The sequence below is a fragment of the Quercus robur genome, chromosome 6, assembly GCF_932294415.1.
Source record: "Quercus robur chromosome 6, dhQueRobu3.1, whole genome shotgun sequence".
NCBI classification, from domain to species: domain Eukaryota; kingdom Viridiplantae; phylum Streptophyta; class Magnoliopsida; order Fagales; family Fagaceae; genus Quercus; species Quercus robur.
The window spans coordinates 7,808,446-7,824,722 of record NC_065539.1 but is presented as its reverse complement, the minus strand read 5'-3'; the positions used below and the strand labels follow the sequence as shown (position 1 = coordinate 7,824,722).

General features: G+C 39.6%; 2 protein-coding genes across 4 annotated transcripts; both read left to right on the top strand.

Annotated features, from left to right (window-relative positions):
* The first annotated feature begins 7,323 nt into the window (after positions 1-7,323).
* LOC126732558 (acidic leucine-rich nuclear phosphoprotein 32-related protein) lies at positions 7,324-11,423 on the top strand. Of its 3 annotated transcripts, none has more exons than XM_050435487.1 (3): positions 7,324-7,596; positions 7,723-8,839; positions 10,616-11,423. In XM_050435487.1, the coding sequence occupies exons 2-3, from the start codon at positions 7,736-7,738 to the stop codon at positions 10,892-10,894; spliced, it is 1,383 nt and encodes a 460-aa protein (XP_050291444.1). In that variant the 5' UTR covers positions 7,324-7,596; positions 7,723-7,735; the 3' UTR covers positions 10,895-11,423. The 3 variants fall into 3 exon arrangements, with proteins under 3 accessions (XP_050291444.1, XP_050291443.1, XP_050291442.1); XM_050435486.1 differs by having other exon boundaries at positions 7,324-7,605; XM_050435485.1 differs by having other exon boundaries at positions 7,324-8,839.
* A 1,052-nt stretch (positions 11,424-12,475) lies between these two features.
* On the top strand, positions 12,476-13,376 carry LOC126732560 (uncharacterized). Its single transcript, XM_050435489.1, has one exon. The coding sequence runs from the start codon at positions 12,653-12,655 to the stop codon at positions 13,139-13,141; it is 489 nt and encodes a 162-aa protein (XP_050291446.1). The 5' UTR covers positions 12,476-12,652; the 3' UTR covers positions 13,142-13,376.
* The last annotated feature ends 2,901 nt before the right edge of the window (positions 13,377-16,277 follow it).

The window sequence follows — 16,277 nt, the reverse complement described above, 5'->3', positions numbered from 1 at the left end:
AAGAAGGATTTTGTGGAGATAATTCCAAGTATTGATAAAGAGGTGAACACTTTCAAACTATCAACGCACAAAAGCAATAATTCCCATGCTACGTTAGTCACACCTTCCCCAAGTGGGCCAAGTCCGAACCCAACAGTTTCCACTAGCAAGCCCACTAAGTCGACTCGGATTAACAGGCCCATTATTCCTCATGATACAAGCCCGATGGCTGATTTACTAGGTAAACGTAGCAGCTCTCTCCCAACTGATGATCATCCAATACAGAAACGCAGGTTACAGGTTGCAAACTTCGACTCCGATAATGCTTTTCCAATGGTAGGGACTGATATCCAGCCCCGCCGAGAGCCATGAGTCTGTTATGTTGGAACGTGCGGGGGCTTGGGAACCAACGCACCGTTTAAGAGCTTGCAAAGTTTGTGCGAGCGCAAGACCCCTCTATCCTGTTCCTGGCCGAGACATGGGCAAATTAAGCTAGGTTGAGGAAACTTTGTGATGAATTACAATTCGATGAGGTGTGGGTGGTAGGTCGTATTACAAGAGCAGGTGGTTTAGCTCTCCTTTGGAAAAGCTTAGTAGACATCGATGTCGATTCGACGTCTCTCAACCATATTGATGCCATCATTAACAAGGGCAAGGAGGATGCTTGGAAGTTCACGGGTATCTATGGATTCCCAGAAGCTAGTAGGAAACCTGAAACATGGGACTTGTTATGTGAGTTGAATCAAAAATTCTGTCTTCCTTGGATTTGCGCCGATGACTTCAATGAAATTCTAAGGGGGCATGAGAAGCTTGGAGGTGCGCCAAGGAGGGAATCAAAGATGCAAGGTTTTTGTGATACAATAGATGAGTGTGAGCTGGTTAACTTGGGTTATAGTGGGCATAAATTCACATGGCGGGGCAAACGATTAGGTGGTGTAGTGCTAGAACGGCTAGACCGGGCTTTCACTAATACGTCGTGGTTGGCACTGAACCCAGCAACTTGGGTGCAACATGTTAGAGCCCATTCTTCAGATCATAACCGATTATCATTAAACCGGAAGGCATCACAGCTTGTCACAACAAACCTTTCCGGTTCGAGCAAATGTGGTTGAGGGAGGTAGGTTGTGGGGAGACGGTCAAAGCTACGTGGGGAGACACTTCAGATGCCAATACCATGCCTATGGTGTCTCAAAAAATTAAGAACTGTGGGTTACGATTAACAGAGTGGAGTAGTCACTCATTTGGCAACATAAGGCGGCAATTGGAAGAGAAAACTAGGGAGTTGATCAAGGCGGAATGGGCAGCAGCTACTGGGGCTGATACAGCCACTGTGAGGGCTGTATAGCTAGAGGTGAATGAGTTGTTAGAAAAAGAAAACTTGATGTGGCAACAGAGGGCACGGTCCTTATTTCTAAAGTCTACGGATCGGAACACTCAGTATTTTCACAACAGGGCTTCGCATAGATATAGACGAAATAGAATTAAGGGATTGAAGAATAGTGATAATGAGTGGTGCACTACAGACAGCCAAGTTGCAGAGATAGTCACAGTTTCTATGAATCCTTGTTCACTTCATCGCACCCCACTGATATGCACAAGGTATTGGAAGCAGTAGAACCTAAGGTAACAGCGGACATGAACCAGGAGCTTATTAAAGCTTTCACGAGGGAGGAAGTTAATCTTGCATTAAAAAACATGGAACCATTAACGGCTCCGGACCTGGATGGTATGCCTCCCATTTTCTTCCAATCTTTTTTGTCTGTGGTAGGTGATGATATTACTTTTGTTGTGCTTGATTGCCTTAATAATTGTCATATCCCTCATGATCTTAATCATACTTTTGTGACCCTCATCCTTAAAGTGAAGAGTCCTGAGCTTATTTCTGAATTTAGACCAATTAGCTTATGTAATGTTATTTACAAATTGATGTCTAAAGTTCTAGCCAACCGATTGAAAAAGGTGTTGCCCTACCTTGTATCTGAAAATCAGAGTGCCTTCCAGGCTGGGAAGGTTATTACTGATAATATTTTGATGGCCTTTGAAACTCTCCACTATATGAAACACCACCAATCGGGTAAAACAGGTTTTATGGCCCTTAAACTCGACATGAGCAAAGCTTATGATCGAGTGGAATGGGGCTTTATAGAAGGGCTATTAAGGAAGATGGGTTTTCATGAGAAGTGGGTTGCTTTGATGATGGAGTGTATTACTATTGTTTCCTACTCTATTTTGATTAATGGGGAACCTACAGGTACCATCCACCCGAGCAGAGGTATTAGACAGGGTGATCCCCTATCACCTTATCTCTTTATCCTTTGTACTGAAGGTCTTCATGGATTATTGAATCAAGCTGTGATAGCTGGTGATATTAGGGGCATCTCCATTTGTAGAAATGGGCCAAGACTAACCCACCTGTTTTTTACAGATGACAGTCTTCTCTTCTGCAAGGCCTCTATCCAAGAATGTCAGCATATTCTAGACATCCTCTTGACTTATGAAAGGACATCTGGGCAACAGTTGAATAGAGATAAAACTACTCTATTTTTTGGTAAAAATGTTCACAAGATATACAAGATGCTATTATTTCATTGCTAGGTGTTTCGAAGGTCAAGCAATATGAGAAGTATTTGGGTCTTCCCTCCTTTGTGGGTCGTAGAAAGAAGGCTAGCTTTCAATACATAAAGGAGTGAGTGTGGGCAAAAAGTAGAAGTTGGAAAGAGAAACTCTTATCCCAAGTCAGAAGGGAGATTCTTTTGAAAGCTGTGATCCAAGCAATACCAGCATTTTCTATGAGTTGCTTTAAACTCCCCAGCACTTTATGCAATGAGATTGAGATTATGATTCGTAAATATTGGTGGGGCCAAATGGGTGAAAGGAGGAAGGTGCATTGGGTTAAATGGAGTAAGCTTTGTAGGAAAAAAACTGAAGGTGGTATGGGTTTTAGGGATCTACAAAAATTTAACGATGCGTTATTAGCCAAACAAGTCTGGAGATTGGCCACTGAGGAGGATACTTTATTCTTCAGATTCTTTAAGGCAAAAATTTTCCCTCATGGTTCAATTTTTGAAGCCAAGGTTAAAAATGGATCCTATGCTTGGAGAAGCATTATAAAGGGACGCGAAGTCATCTTGATGGTATGAGATGGAGGATTGGTGATGGTTCTTTAATCCGAATCTACCAAGACAAATGGTTGCCAATAGTTGAGAATGGTAGAGTCAGCTCTCCCATTTCAGACAATAATCCAGATGCGTTGGTGGCTTCACTGATTGATCAAGACCGATACTGTTGGAGAGATGCTGAAGTTGACAGAATTTTCTTGCCAAGGGAGGCGGCTGTTATTAAAGCTATTCCACTTAACTTTTCTAACAGGAGTGACAAGATATTCTGGCCAAGGAACCATGACGGGGTCTACATTGTGAAGTCAGGCTACAAGTTACTCGTGGAAACGGATCACTTAAGTGAACGGGACCTTAATTCAACCTCTACAGGAGATACGAAGTCTACATGGAAAAAAATTTGGCAGGTGGAGGTACCAAACAGGATCCGTCTACTCATGTGGCATGCTGGAAATGATTCATTACCCTCAAGAGCGAACCTTTTTCGCCGTAAGTTATTAACAGAGAGCTCATGCCTCCAATGCAATACGGGTCCTGAGGATGCACTACATGCCCTCTTGACATGCCCTCAATTAGCCACGGTTTGGCGCGTCAACTTTGCTGATTTAATAGAAGCCACCAACTCGGTTTCTAACTTTCTGGAAGTTATTAAGTTCGCTCAACAAGACTGGTCCCGTTTTCCTCTGTTTGCTTGGACGTCATCCTTGATTTGGATGCGTAGAAACAAGTTACGCATGCAGGAAGATACGGCTCCTTTAGATCAGATTTGTTCCTTGGTGTGTGAAGCTCTCCAGGAATACAATCAACTCCGGCCCACGCATGAGAAGATCCCTAGAACAGCAAGATCTGTAAGGTGGTGCCCTCCACCGTCGGGTTTGCTCAAAATCAACTTCGACAGCGCACTTTCTGCTGAAGAAAATATTGCTGGTTTGGGTGTTATAGTTCGTAATGAAAACAGATTAGCTATGGCTGCTCTATCACAACAGATTCCGCTGCCTACTTCGGTAGAGATGGTGGAAGTGCTAGCAGCGCATCGAGCTCTCTGGTTTGCAAGGGAGTTGGGTTTCCACAATGTGATTGTTGAAGGTGACTCAGAAAGCATTATTAATTCCATCAATGGCAACATTATGGCTCAATCTGAGTTTGGGCATATTCTACATGACATCAATTTCCTTTGTTCTTTTTTTAGTTGTATTTCTTTTCAGCATGTTAGGAGGCAAGGTAACTGTCTGGCCCACAAATTGGCTAGAAGAGCCATGTCTAATCCTTTAGATGTTTGGATGGAGTCTGTTCCTCCAGACATGGTCGATGTCTACAACTTTGATCTTCAGTTCATTTCTTAATAATATTCCCTACTTAGGGGTTTCTCAAAAAAAAAAAGGTAAGATAATTAAAGTAGTTTTTTGTAGAGCCATATTGCTAAATTTATGGCTTTGGTGGATGCTCTAATAAGTGCATCATAAACGAGCAATAAGTCCACCAAAATGACACTGTTTTATTTTGGTTTTTTTTTTCCCAATATAGAATACGACACATACATTTTATTTTGATTTATTCTCCCAATTTCTCTTATATAAGAAATCAAATATAAATGATATACAAATAATATGTGAGTTTCAATTAGTTTAACTAATAAAGTTTTTAATGGTTAAATAAAAAATCTAGGGTTGAAACTCTATGATAGTAATATAGGACCATAGCCATAGGTCCCATTTTCAATTTAAACAAGACAAAGCGGGAAAATAACAAAGATGTGTTTTTATGTAAGATATAAATGGAATGTGATTTCACAAGATTGATTGCATATACTACAAACACATTTCTAATTGACATGTTTAGTTAAATTTTATTGGATAAGTGGTGATAACAAAAATACTAATTGAATCTATATGAAGTTTTTAATGAATATACTTTGTATATTCATACTTTTCCGTAAAGTATATTTATTTATCACATGACACACAATATGATATATGATACATAGAAATAAAAAATTGATGCACAAGATGATTCACCTTTTCACAATTTATTTTAATATTTAAGATATTATTCTCATGTTAGTTGTTGCAAAAGTGGAAATTTTGCAACCAATCACAAAGCGCCAATACTATTTAATGGGCCCCACTGACATTATTTAGAGACTAATGAAAATATTCTAAGTGTTTCTAAATAAAAATTGCAAATAATACTTAAGGGTCAATTACATGTCAACACACGTTGATATTTAATTTAAAATGACATGAGCAGTCAAATTAAATATTGTCATGTATTATTTTAAATTAGAATACTTTGGCTAATCATATATTGTCATGTGTCCCTTGGAGAACAAAACATAAAGTCCCTCCATTCAAATCATGACACGTGTCACTAATGTGAGTTAATCACGTGCCTTCAAATCTCTTCAAGACTCTTATAACTAAAAAACCTTCTCAATCTTGTAAAGGGGGATTTAGAAACATTCAAAAGTTTTGAATCTCTACCGAAATCAAGCTCCAAAACCTCTAAGAACATCAAGAACTTCAACATTTGAATACGAAGACCATTCAAAGCAAAAGCATTCAAATCATCCTTCTAGATCTCAAAGCTAATTAGAATCAAGCTCAAAAGCCTCCATAAATACCAAGAGGCTACAAATTAGTGAAGCTCTACAAATCCAAGCATTCAAAGCCCCACATAACTTTCACTACAAATTTTCGAAGACAAAGAATATTCATCCAAATCATTCTTCCAAGTCTCAAAGTTCTACTAGAATCAAGCTTCAAAACCTCTAAAAACTTCAAAGACTTTGATTCATCGAAGCTTCATTGGATTCAAGCTCTAAAGCCTCAAAGAACTTCCATCACAAATTTTCGAAGATCAAAAAAATTCGAAGAACCCACGAAGAACACTAAGAATACGAAGAACGCGAAGAACAAAAAATCTTTAACAAGCACACAGCTAGAGATTCATCGCAATTTCATCCCACAGATTTTCAATCCACTTTCCAATCCAAGTGAAGGTCATCTTGTGTTCAAGTTAAGACTGCATTGACGTAATATTTGAATTGAAGACTTTTCTAATGAGATTGAATCATAGGATTATTCTACTGTATTAGAATCTAAATATAAAGAATTGTACTTACAAATTTATCAATCCAAATTTACACTAGTGAAATATATTCAATTGTTTGATTTTTAAACTTGATATTTTGTGTTCACAGTTGTAACGTGTGTTATTTGACTTGAATAGTTGAGAATTATTATAATATATTAAATACTAATTATAATATTTTATATTTTATTAATTTTCACATTACTAATTAGTCAACTAGTTTATTTTTACTGTTTAGGAGGAAAAAGAAAGGAAAGGACTTGCCAATTGACTTGAACTTGTGTTAACCCGTCACATGTTTAAAAATAGGACTTGTTTAAACATGTGTAATTATGACTTAAACTCAACCCAATCTAAATTGGCAAAGTATACTCGGGACCACCTTATCAAACCATTGAAGTATGGCTTAAGGGAGTGACTATCACCATTTCTCCTCCATGGTGATATATCCATAATTGAGAAAGAAGAAGAAAAATGGGTGACATATTGGGTAGAGAAGGAAAACAATGGTGGGAAATACGAAGAACTTAAAAAAAAGAAAAAGATAAAAGAATTGAATAGAAATAACTTTCTTGGCTTTACTTATATTTGGTGACAAAGTTTAGATGAAGTTGGACGAAAAAACAACATTGAAACTGTAGAAAAAGACAAAAATGAGAACATATCAAACTTAAATAGTGTATTTTTTTTATTATTATAACAAAATAGTGAAATTTTTAGTTTAGTTTTTATTTTTTGAGAATCAGTTTAACTTAATTTATTTATTGGAAGCATAAACGAAGCATAAAAACTGCACACTATTTAGCCCCCAACAACTGAAAAATTCCATACGTAGTGCTAAGCGCTTGTACATCATGACATATACGTAATTTACCCAAACAATGGAGGGTATATCTCTAACTGTTCCGATATTTACATCCAAGGAGACGTGTCGGACATGACGAGGCTTTAGCACCCTCGCTCTCTCTCTCTCTCTCTCTCTCTCTACCTACATCCTTCTCGAAAACAAACACACTTACCCCCAATCTCCACCGTCCATTTCCTCCACGTCATCGATCCGCGTCACTTGAATCCAACGGTTCCACACGCCTCCAATAATTCTAAAAATCAAAAACTTTTTCAACAACAACTCAGGTTTAGCTTCACACTCACACACCCTTCGAACCCTAGCCACGAACCGCGAGCCCCTCCTCTCGTGGTTTATCCCGACTCGCCCATTCCAACCAATACCAAAGAGAGAGAAAATAAAAAGAGAGAGAGAGAGAGACACACACACACACACGTCTATTTGTGCTTTTTGAAGCATTTTGAACTTGCAGAAGAGAGAGTCCGTACATCTGAAACCCCTCCAAAACCAAAAAAAAATAAAAATTTTAGGGTTTTATGCGTTGCCAAAGAAATAGCTATTCGGGTACTAGGGGTTAGAGTTCTGTAGCTTTGCTTTTGAAATTCTGGTATTCATGCTCTGAAACGATTCGTTTTGTTTGTGTGAAGTGATTTTTTTTTTTTTTTTTTTGGGTGTGTTTATGAGATATAGGGTTTCGTATTTAATGGATGAGATCTGGGAGCGAGCCGTGGAGACAGCGCTAGACGGCCAAACTGACCACGCCTCGGCTCGAACCCTAACCCTAGACGGCGCCGTGAAGTGCGTCCAAGGTCGGTTACCTCCGCCGAGCCTTTTGGAGAGGTTCCAGAACCTTCAGCATCTCTCTATTGCTAACATCGGCGTTTCTTCGCTCGAGCAATTTCCTAGGCTCCGGAACCTTCAGAAGTTGATTCTCTCCGATAATCGGATCGCTGGAGGCCTCGAGTTTCTCGTCGAAGCCGGGCTCGACTCGCTTCGGGACCTTGACTTGTCCAACAATCGGATTCAGTACATCGAGGATCTCGCTCCGCTTGCTCAGCTTAAGCTCGTTTCGCTTGATCTGTATGAGTGTCCGGTTACGCGTGTGAAGGATTATCGATCTAGGGTTTTTGGATTGATCAAATCGTTGAAGTATTTGGATAAGATGGATGCGGAGGAGAACGAGCGGCCTGAGAGTGATGATGAGGAGGAAGATGAGGAGGACGAGGAGGATGACCCTGGGAGCGGTGAAATCGATGGGGAGGATCGACCGTTTGGAATGAATAATGGGCACAGTGAAGGGGCTGATGGAGTGGTTGATGTGGATGAGGATGAAGAGAGCGATGCTGATGAGGAGGAGACGGAGACTGCTAGGAGAGTGAATGGCTCGAGTCATCAGGCGAACGGGTTTAGGGTTGAGCGTGTGGAGGGAGGGGAGGGTGGAGAGGACGAAGACGAGGGGGACGATGATGAAGACAATGAGTCAGGGGAGGAAATCGATGATGACGATGATGTGGTCGAGGTGCACGAGATTGATGATAGTGATGATGAGGAAGATGGGGTTGAGTATGAGGAGGAGGACGATGAGGATGATGAGGATGATGAGGAGGATGAGGAAGAGGAAGTGGATAATGATGAGGGGGACTTAGCAGAGCCCGAGAGTACGGGGCGGTTGACGAGCACGGAAGGTGAGATTGATGGGCACGAGCAGGGCGAGGATGATGAGGACGATAATGGTGAGACTGGGGAGGAGGTGCAGGGTGTTGAAGGAGGCGGGGAGTTTGAAGAGGAAGAAGAGGGTGAGGAGGAGGTGAGATTCGCTTTCTACTTGCATGAACACGACTCTTAAATCTGCATATATATATATATATATTGCTATTTCATGCCATTTATTTCTAGTTATTAATGATTGTTTGAATCTATTGTGTTTTTTAGATTATTGATTCATTTGAACTATATTAACTGTGTACTGATTGGTTTTGTTGTATCTTTCTGTCGTTCTCATACAATATTCTGCATCTGCTTTAGGGATTGTTTTTCTGTCTTTAGTAGCTCCTTTTATGTTATGTTGCTTTGTTACCTTAAAAGTATTAAAGAAGATAAATTGATACTTGCATGTCTAATGTGGTTTCAGCCTTGCCTAATCAGTAGTGTATTCATCACCTGATCTTGAGATTATAAAATGGTACTTAAGTGCAAATTTCTGTGATACTATCTAATAGGTAAAAAGGTTTTTAGGCACACACTCTTCTTAGTTTTTTTATTTTTTCATAATATCTATCTTATTTTTTTGCATAATGTTTTCTTGTTAAAATTCAGGTGATCTTAGGGAAATTTTGGTTTTTGATATCATACATTTCTAGAATTCTGTTTTTTTAACTCTCATCTGCTCTTTTAAGCAAGATTTGGAGATTCAATAAAGAAAATGCTGAAAATAACTTTCTTGGTTTTGGAAAAAGTAGTTTTTGAATTCACTGCCATTTTCATTTCCACAAGTTTAACTTCTTTGACGAAAACCTGTTTTATGTTTTCCCCAATGGATCTGGGTTTTTTCATGATATTTCAAGTTCTTCCCTTAGCCCACACCACCCATCAAAAAAGGAAAAATGAAAATTTATGAGTCAGGTGCCTTTTAATAAAAAAATTGTAGGTTTCTATAGTATTCCAGCATCGACACTGTTTCTTTGACCCCTGCTTTTCCAGGATTTCAATGTTTTTGTAGGTATTTGGTCAAACATAGCATGCACTATATTTGAGTTGTTTAATAACCCAATAATCAGATTTGTTGTAATGCTTTGCGGTAGAATCTGTTTTGTTCAAAATTGATAAAATATAATACTCATGGTTATGCTTTGAAGTGAATTTTGTCGAGTGTAAACTGATGGGCTGCATTATAACTTTTTAATTGATTACAGTGACGTTCTTGTGCACCATAGTATGGGTAGACGCTTTTGATCTTTATGGGGATTTTAGTCATTAATGTCCCACTGATCTTTTACTTTTTGTACTCTGTTGTATTTCTTGGTCCCAAGCTGTTTTTTAACTGTGGATTTTTACTCTGATTTTTTATCTTAATGGATCTATTAGATATTTAGAATATTGTTCAAATGTCTGATACAAACTTATTTATGTTGTGTGTACAACCTTGTTTACTTTTGGGGTACTTGGTTTGTGTAATTTGACATCTTTAATGATTTTTGTTTTTATAGAGAAAGTTCTGTAGTATATTTTGGTTCCATTTTTCACTCAATATGATGAGTTTTCCTTTCAATTGGCAGCATAAACCTGTATTGACTTCCTCTTCTTCATGCAATTTTGATTTTGTGTTTTGTTGCGTGGAAGTTTTGTTATTCCTGTTAGTTATTTATATATATATATATATATATATATAGAAGTTCCGTTATTCTTGTTGGTGATTTTTACCTTTTTTTTCTTCAAGGATTTAAGGTTTGCTCAATTACTGAAATGATTTCTTTAGATTTTTTGTTATCAATTTTAAAGACTTAGATACTCTGTTTTGTAATCTGTTAACGATTCCCTCTTATGTTTGATTTATCCACTAACAGAATTTTTTCTTGAATGACAGGAAGAAGACTATGGTGGAGGCTATTTAGTTCAACCAGTGCCGCAGGTTGAGGAACACGATGCTGGAGGTAGTGACCTGGAACCAGTAAATGAAGATGCTGCTGATGCTGAGGAGGAAGAAGAAGTTGAAGACGATGAAGAAGTTCAGGTTCTGCCTCCCTCTTCTTCACAGCTTAAGAGGAAAAGAGATGAAGATGTAGAGGAGGATGATAATGGTGAGGATGATGATGAGGACGATGATGTTGTTGAGTACAGCAAGTCATCGAAGAAGCATCATTAGCCCTCTCTCTCTCTCTCTCTTTCTCTCTCACTTTCAAATTGCCTATGTTAATGTTATCAATGTCTTCCAAATATGGAAACAGGGGAACCTCACATTAGATGATAGATTGGTTGGTAGTATGGTAGTGATTTTGGCCATCTTGTTTTGGACAAATATATATTAGGGGAAGGAAATGTAACTTGGGTGGCATATGTTTAGTTCAAAAAGTCGTTAGTCCTTTGTCCCCGTCAGTTAGTCTTATATAGCCGTTGCTCTCTGTTTTTCAAATGGCAGTTATGAGAGATTCACCGCCTTTGGTCCCGTTTCAAAAGTGAATTTTTAAGGGGACTAGTAGGAGGTGGAAAAAAGAAAAGAAAAAGAAAATCCTGGAATTTGTTTTTTTTTTTTTTTTTTTTAATTTATTTTGTTTGTCGGTCTAAGCAGATTTTGTTTCCAAAAAGGGGGTTGTAAAACGCTTGTAGATAGTTTCCATCCTTTGATGTTTTATTCATCAATCAAGTGGGCTTTGCCAGTCTTTATGACGTGTTCAGTACTGTGTATTATCTCACATTTGACGTGTAATATTGTAGGTTGCTTTTATATTAATTATTATTGTCGCAGGTTAGTAGGCCAGGTGGCAATAGGAATTGGGGTTTGATTGGAATGGAAAGGATGAGGTGAAAATGTTCCTTGCTATGGAAATGTACAGATGTTAAGATCGTGTGAAATGCGTCCTGGAAACTTGGTGTATATCTATGATCCAACGGTTTAACCTTCATGGATGAAACAGCTGCCTCAAATGTTTTGTCATTCCATTGGATGGTATAAAAGTCCTAGCGCATGTGATGTGCTAGTCCATGTCTATGTGGCATTCGATTAATAATATAATTTTGTTTAAGCCAGGCTGAGAGTGTTCGACTCACTTAGCCAGGTGAAGCTCCAGCTCGACTTTCATGCGGCTTTACCTTTATTTGCTTACGAGCCCATCGAGCTGATGTTGCATGTAATGTAATTCGTTATTCTCTATATTTTTGTTCAGGGACCCTGGGCGGCGGCTAAACTCAAAACTGCTTTATTGTTGTGCTCCAAGAGCCAACAGCGGAAGCTTTGCTTGGCCATTGGCCAAGCCCAACAATAAAAAGCTGCCCAATTCAATGGCTACTCTACTCCACCCTCTTCCTTCCCAACCCCAACACACACCCCACCACCCCCCCCCCCCCCCCTTTTTTTTTTTTTTCCTGAGTCCACTCTTCTTGTAATAATTTATCAAAAACTCTGTAATAATAATAATAATAATAATAAAAAATGAAAGGCAATTGGGAAAAATTTTACGATTTTTAAATATATTTTAATTTTCATGGTCTCTCAAGTCTCAATAATAAATGGAGGCTAATATCAAATGTGTGGTGGAACATGGTTGAATGTGTCCGTGTGCCCTATGTATACATGAGTCCTACATGTCAACGGATGAAGTCCACACGTGTGACTGAACACGTTTTAACAGTTTTAAATTTAATTTAATAGTGTGTTTATGTAAGACTGGAGGCACAATATTAGATTATTACCTTAAAAAAAATAACTAAGGCCTATTGAAAACAAATCAAAGTGACATTGATAACCGTGTGGGTGGATAAGGGAAAGGTGGTTTTAGAAGCACCATACTAATGAATTGAAAGTAGCAGCAGTCTAGCACCTCTCTCTCTCTCTCTCTCTCCAGATAATCTACAGGAGTAGGCCAAATTATAATTTGTTCCAGCGTACGGTGTGGAAGCCTCAAAGATGTTGCTATTATCACCACCATCAACTTCTCTGCCATCACCACTGCGTAACTCATTCAGCTTCAAAGATGGAAGAGCAAGATCGCACACTCCTCTCAAACTCGTGGGCATGGCAAAGGAGAGCAGCGATAGCAACAACGACATTATAGAGAAAGTAGCAGTAGCTGGTGGGTTGGTCTCAACCCCAGTAATTGGTTGGTCCCTCTACACGCTCAAAACAACAGGGTGTGGCCTCCCCCCAGGTCCAGGGGGCTCAATAGGTGCGCTAGAGGGCGTGAGCTATTTAGTCGTTGTGGGAATTGTAGCTTGGTCCTTGTACACCAAAAGCAAAACTGGTTCGGGTTTGCCTAATGGTCCTTTTGGGTTGTTAGGAGCTGTTGAAGGCCTATCATATCTAACATTACTTGCCATCCTCGTTGTGTTCGGGTTGCAGTATTTTCAACAAGGTTATATTCCAGGTCCTCTCCCAGCTGACCAGTGCTTTGGCTGAGCTCTCTTTCTTTCTCTCTCTCCAAACATAGGGTAAGAGAATAATTTGATATGGGCCACTGCAATTCTATCTTGTTTTTGTGGCTACAGTTCGTCCAAGTTGTCATGTTAATTTCCTATAACGATTTTTAATATTTTGCGTATGGGGTTCCTAAAGAGAATCACCATGATTACACATCTTTCCTGTTCTTGTGGTCTTTTATCTAATTTAATTACTCCCCAAGTTGTTTTGCATATTTGCTAGACTATCATTATCATGTTTATGTGGGTAATATTTCTCTTGCGAGTTGAATCATCTAAACTATAGAACTTAAATTGTTAAATGGTTTTACACATCTAAGCATAGAACAAAGCTCAAGCAATGGGCTATTTACTATAGTTCAAAGCCCTGCCCCAACCTCCTTCCAAAGGCAACCTCTTAATTAAGCACAAAGAATACGAATTCTGCAACACTCGAAGAGAGAGATGAGGCAGTCAAAAAATCTCCCACTAGACATCTTGGCTTGAAAAACCTTTGATGCTTGTTGATCACAAGCACATTATATGCTACACTTTTTGCGCTCTCTGATTTACTAGATAAAGTCAAAATTCAATAATTTTATTTTCATCATTCAACCGCTAAGGCCAAATCTTGTCTACTTACTCCAGAAAAACCGTTAACCCATATAATATTAATATTTGTTATAGCTGAAATGTGTTTTTTTTTTGGTAAGCTGAAATAAATTAATTACTAATAAGTCTATTACAAAAAAGCTCGGCCTTGTCAAAAGCCAGCAAGTCCTCTACCACAGGCGATGAGTTAACAAAATTAACATAGTCAGAAAAAATGGTGGCTTCAAACTTAGCCAATGCATCAGCACATTAGTTTACCTCCCTGAAAATGTAATAGACAGTTGAACTATGGAATTTCTTCAATAGGGTCCTGCAATCATCAAGCAAAGGCTCTAACATAAAATTATTTATTGAGTAATTAGTAAGAAGTAAAACAATAAGCTCGGCATCGAGCTCTACACATATGGAAGAAATCCTGAGTTGAGAAGCTAACGTTGGACCATCCTTTAGAGCCCATAACTCAGCCATGACTCTAGAAGTTATGCCCAACGAACTAGCGAATCCCTAAACAGTTGATGTGTTTTATGATATGCCTGTTGAGGCCAAACTTCAATAATTTTATTTTCATCATTGAAAACTCTTAGTGCACGGTCCCCTCAACTCTTTCAAAATGTTGACGAAGCTTGCCAAATATTCCTGAAGCATACCCGAGTATTCTTGGTGCTTGTTGGCCTATTTGGTACAGAACATATTCAAGAATCACACCACTGGCTGCCTATTGTGTCATGACAGAACTCTATCCAACTAATTGAAAAGGATCAAATCAAATACTAGTCCGATCATCAAACCATACCAAATTTTCATAACTTATTATAGAGGAAGCCTAAAAAAAATAAAAAATTAGATCTTAATTGCACTCTAATTTAATATTTGGGTAAAATACCAAAATCACCCTCCGGTTTAGGTTAATTCTAGTGCCATCAACATTTTTCAAAAATAGTCGATTTGCTTTCTAAGCAGTTGATGGGTTCGTGGAAGAGGTTTTCTCTCTCAGAGTGCGAAGGCGATAAGTTTGCTGTCCAAGAGGAGAATACGGTGGAGGAGCATATATTGGCAGCGAAGTTTTTGACTCGTCGAGTGCTGAATATGGAGGCCATAGCCAGGACTTTTACACTCTTGTGGAAGACCAGGAAAGGGTTCGAGATTAGAGACATGGGGGATCATAAGATTCTCTTTGTGTTTCCTGAGGAGGCAGATATTGATAGGGTTTTGGAAGGGGAGCCCTGGTCTTTTGATAGGCATCTCGTGGTGCTGAAAAGAGTCGACAGAGACGCTGCACTCCGATCCTTGGATTTTAGTGTGACCCGTTTCTGGATTCAGGTCCATGACTTGCCGGTTGGAAGTTTCTCTTTGGAATTGGCTAAGAAGATTGGAGCGGTAGTTGGCAAGGTCGAGAACAGAATGACGGATGAGGGCGATCAGTATGGAGTTAATTTCTTTCGTTTAAGGGTAGCGGTTGATATCCAAAAACCGTTATGCCGTGGACGTACTATTATTACGGCTAGAGGAAAGGAGGGTTGGGTTAACTTCCGATACGAACGACTGCCCAATATCTGTTATTGGTGCGGAAAGCTTACCCATGGAGATAGAGAATGCCCACTATGGATTAGAAGCAGAGGTACTCTCAAGGCTGGTGATCAGCAGTTCGGTGCATGGCTCCGTGCAACCACGCCAAATCCTTTTAAAAAAACAGTGATCCGGGTGCCGGGTTTGGACGAGGAAGATGGTTGGAATGATTTTGAGATGCATGGAGAGAAGGATACGGCAGACAGCAGTTCAAAGGAAGTTGGCGGACGTGGCTCCAGTCAAGAAGCAGAACAGAGTAGGGAGGAGACCGGTAATCAAGTTGGTCAGGTGGCCAACCGGGAAGCAGAATTGGACAGCTCCGATCCGCGGGAGTCCAGTTTAGAAAGTCCAAATATTGCGGCGCCGGTGTCGCTTTGTAGTAATGTAGTAACGGTGCAGAAATCTTTATTTCAGGAGCAATTGGAGGAGATTGATTACGAAATTTCCAAATTTGATAACGTAACAGTCAACGAAGTCAATGATGTCCATGATGAGGTCACGCTCCACCAACAGGAAGATGAGAATAAGGTAAGCAATGGGCCTAGGCTGTTGGGCCGCTCCTCTAGTCCGGGTGTAGTGCAAGATAAAGGGAAAAATAAGGAGAAGGGCTGGGTGCGTAGAGAAAGAAGTCTAGTTCGGCCCACTGAACATCATTCTTCCATTTTAGCCAAAAGAACTTCCAGAGACGTGAATGCAGAAACAGAGGAAACAGAGGGGCACAAGAAGAAGGTAGCAAAGTCTGATTTAACATTATCGGTGGAGGCTGGTTCCCAACCCCGCCGGAACCAATGAATCTTTTAGCATGGAACTGCCGGGGGCTTGGGAACCGCCGTGCAGTTCGAGAGCTTGTAGACATTGTACAAGCGCAAGGTCCCGAGATCGTGTTCTTGTCGGAAACATGGTCGGATAAAGATTGGATGGAATGGGTTCGATGTCAGTTGAAGTTTGCTGGGTGTTTT

What these genes read in the sequence shown, in the direction of transcription:
- LOC126732558 (XM_050435485.1), top strand. Translation starts at nt 7,712, where the DNA reads ATGAGATATAGGGTTTCGTATTTAATGGATGAGATCTGGGAGCGAGCC. An exon ending in AAGAAGAGGGTGAGGAGGAG is followed by an intron (nt 8,840 to 10,615) that starts GTGAGATTCGCT and finishes CTTGAATGACAG; the next exon opens with GAAGAAGACTATGGTGGAGG.
- LOC126732560 (XM_050435489.1), top strand. Translation starts at nt 12,653, where the DNA reads ATGTTGCTATTATCACCACCATCAACTTCTCTGCCATCACCACTGCGT.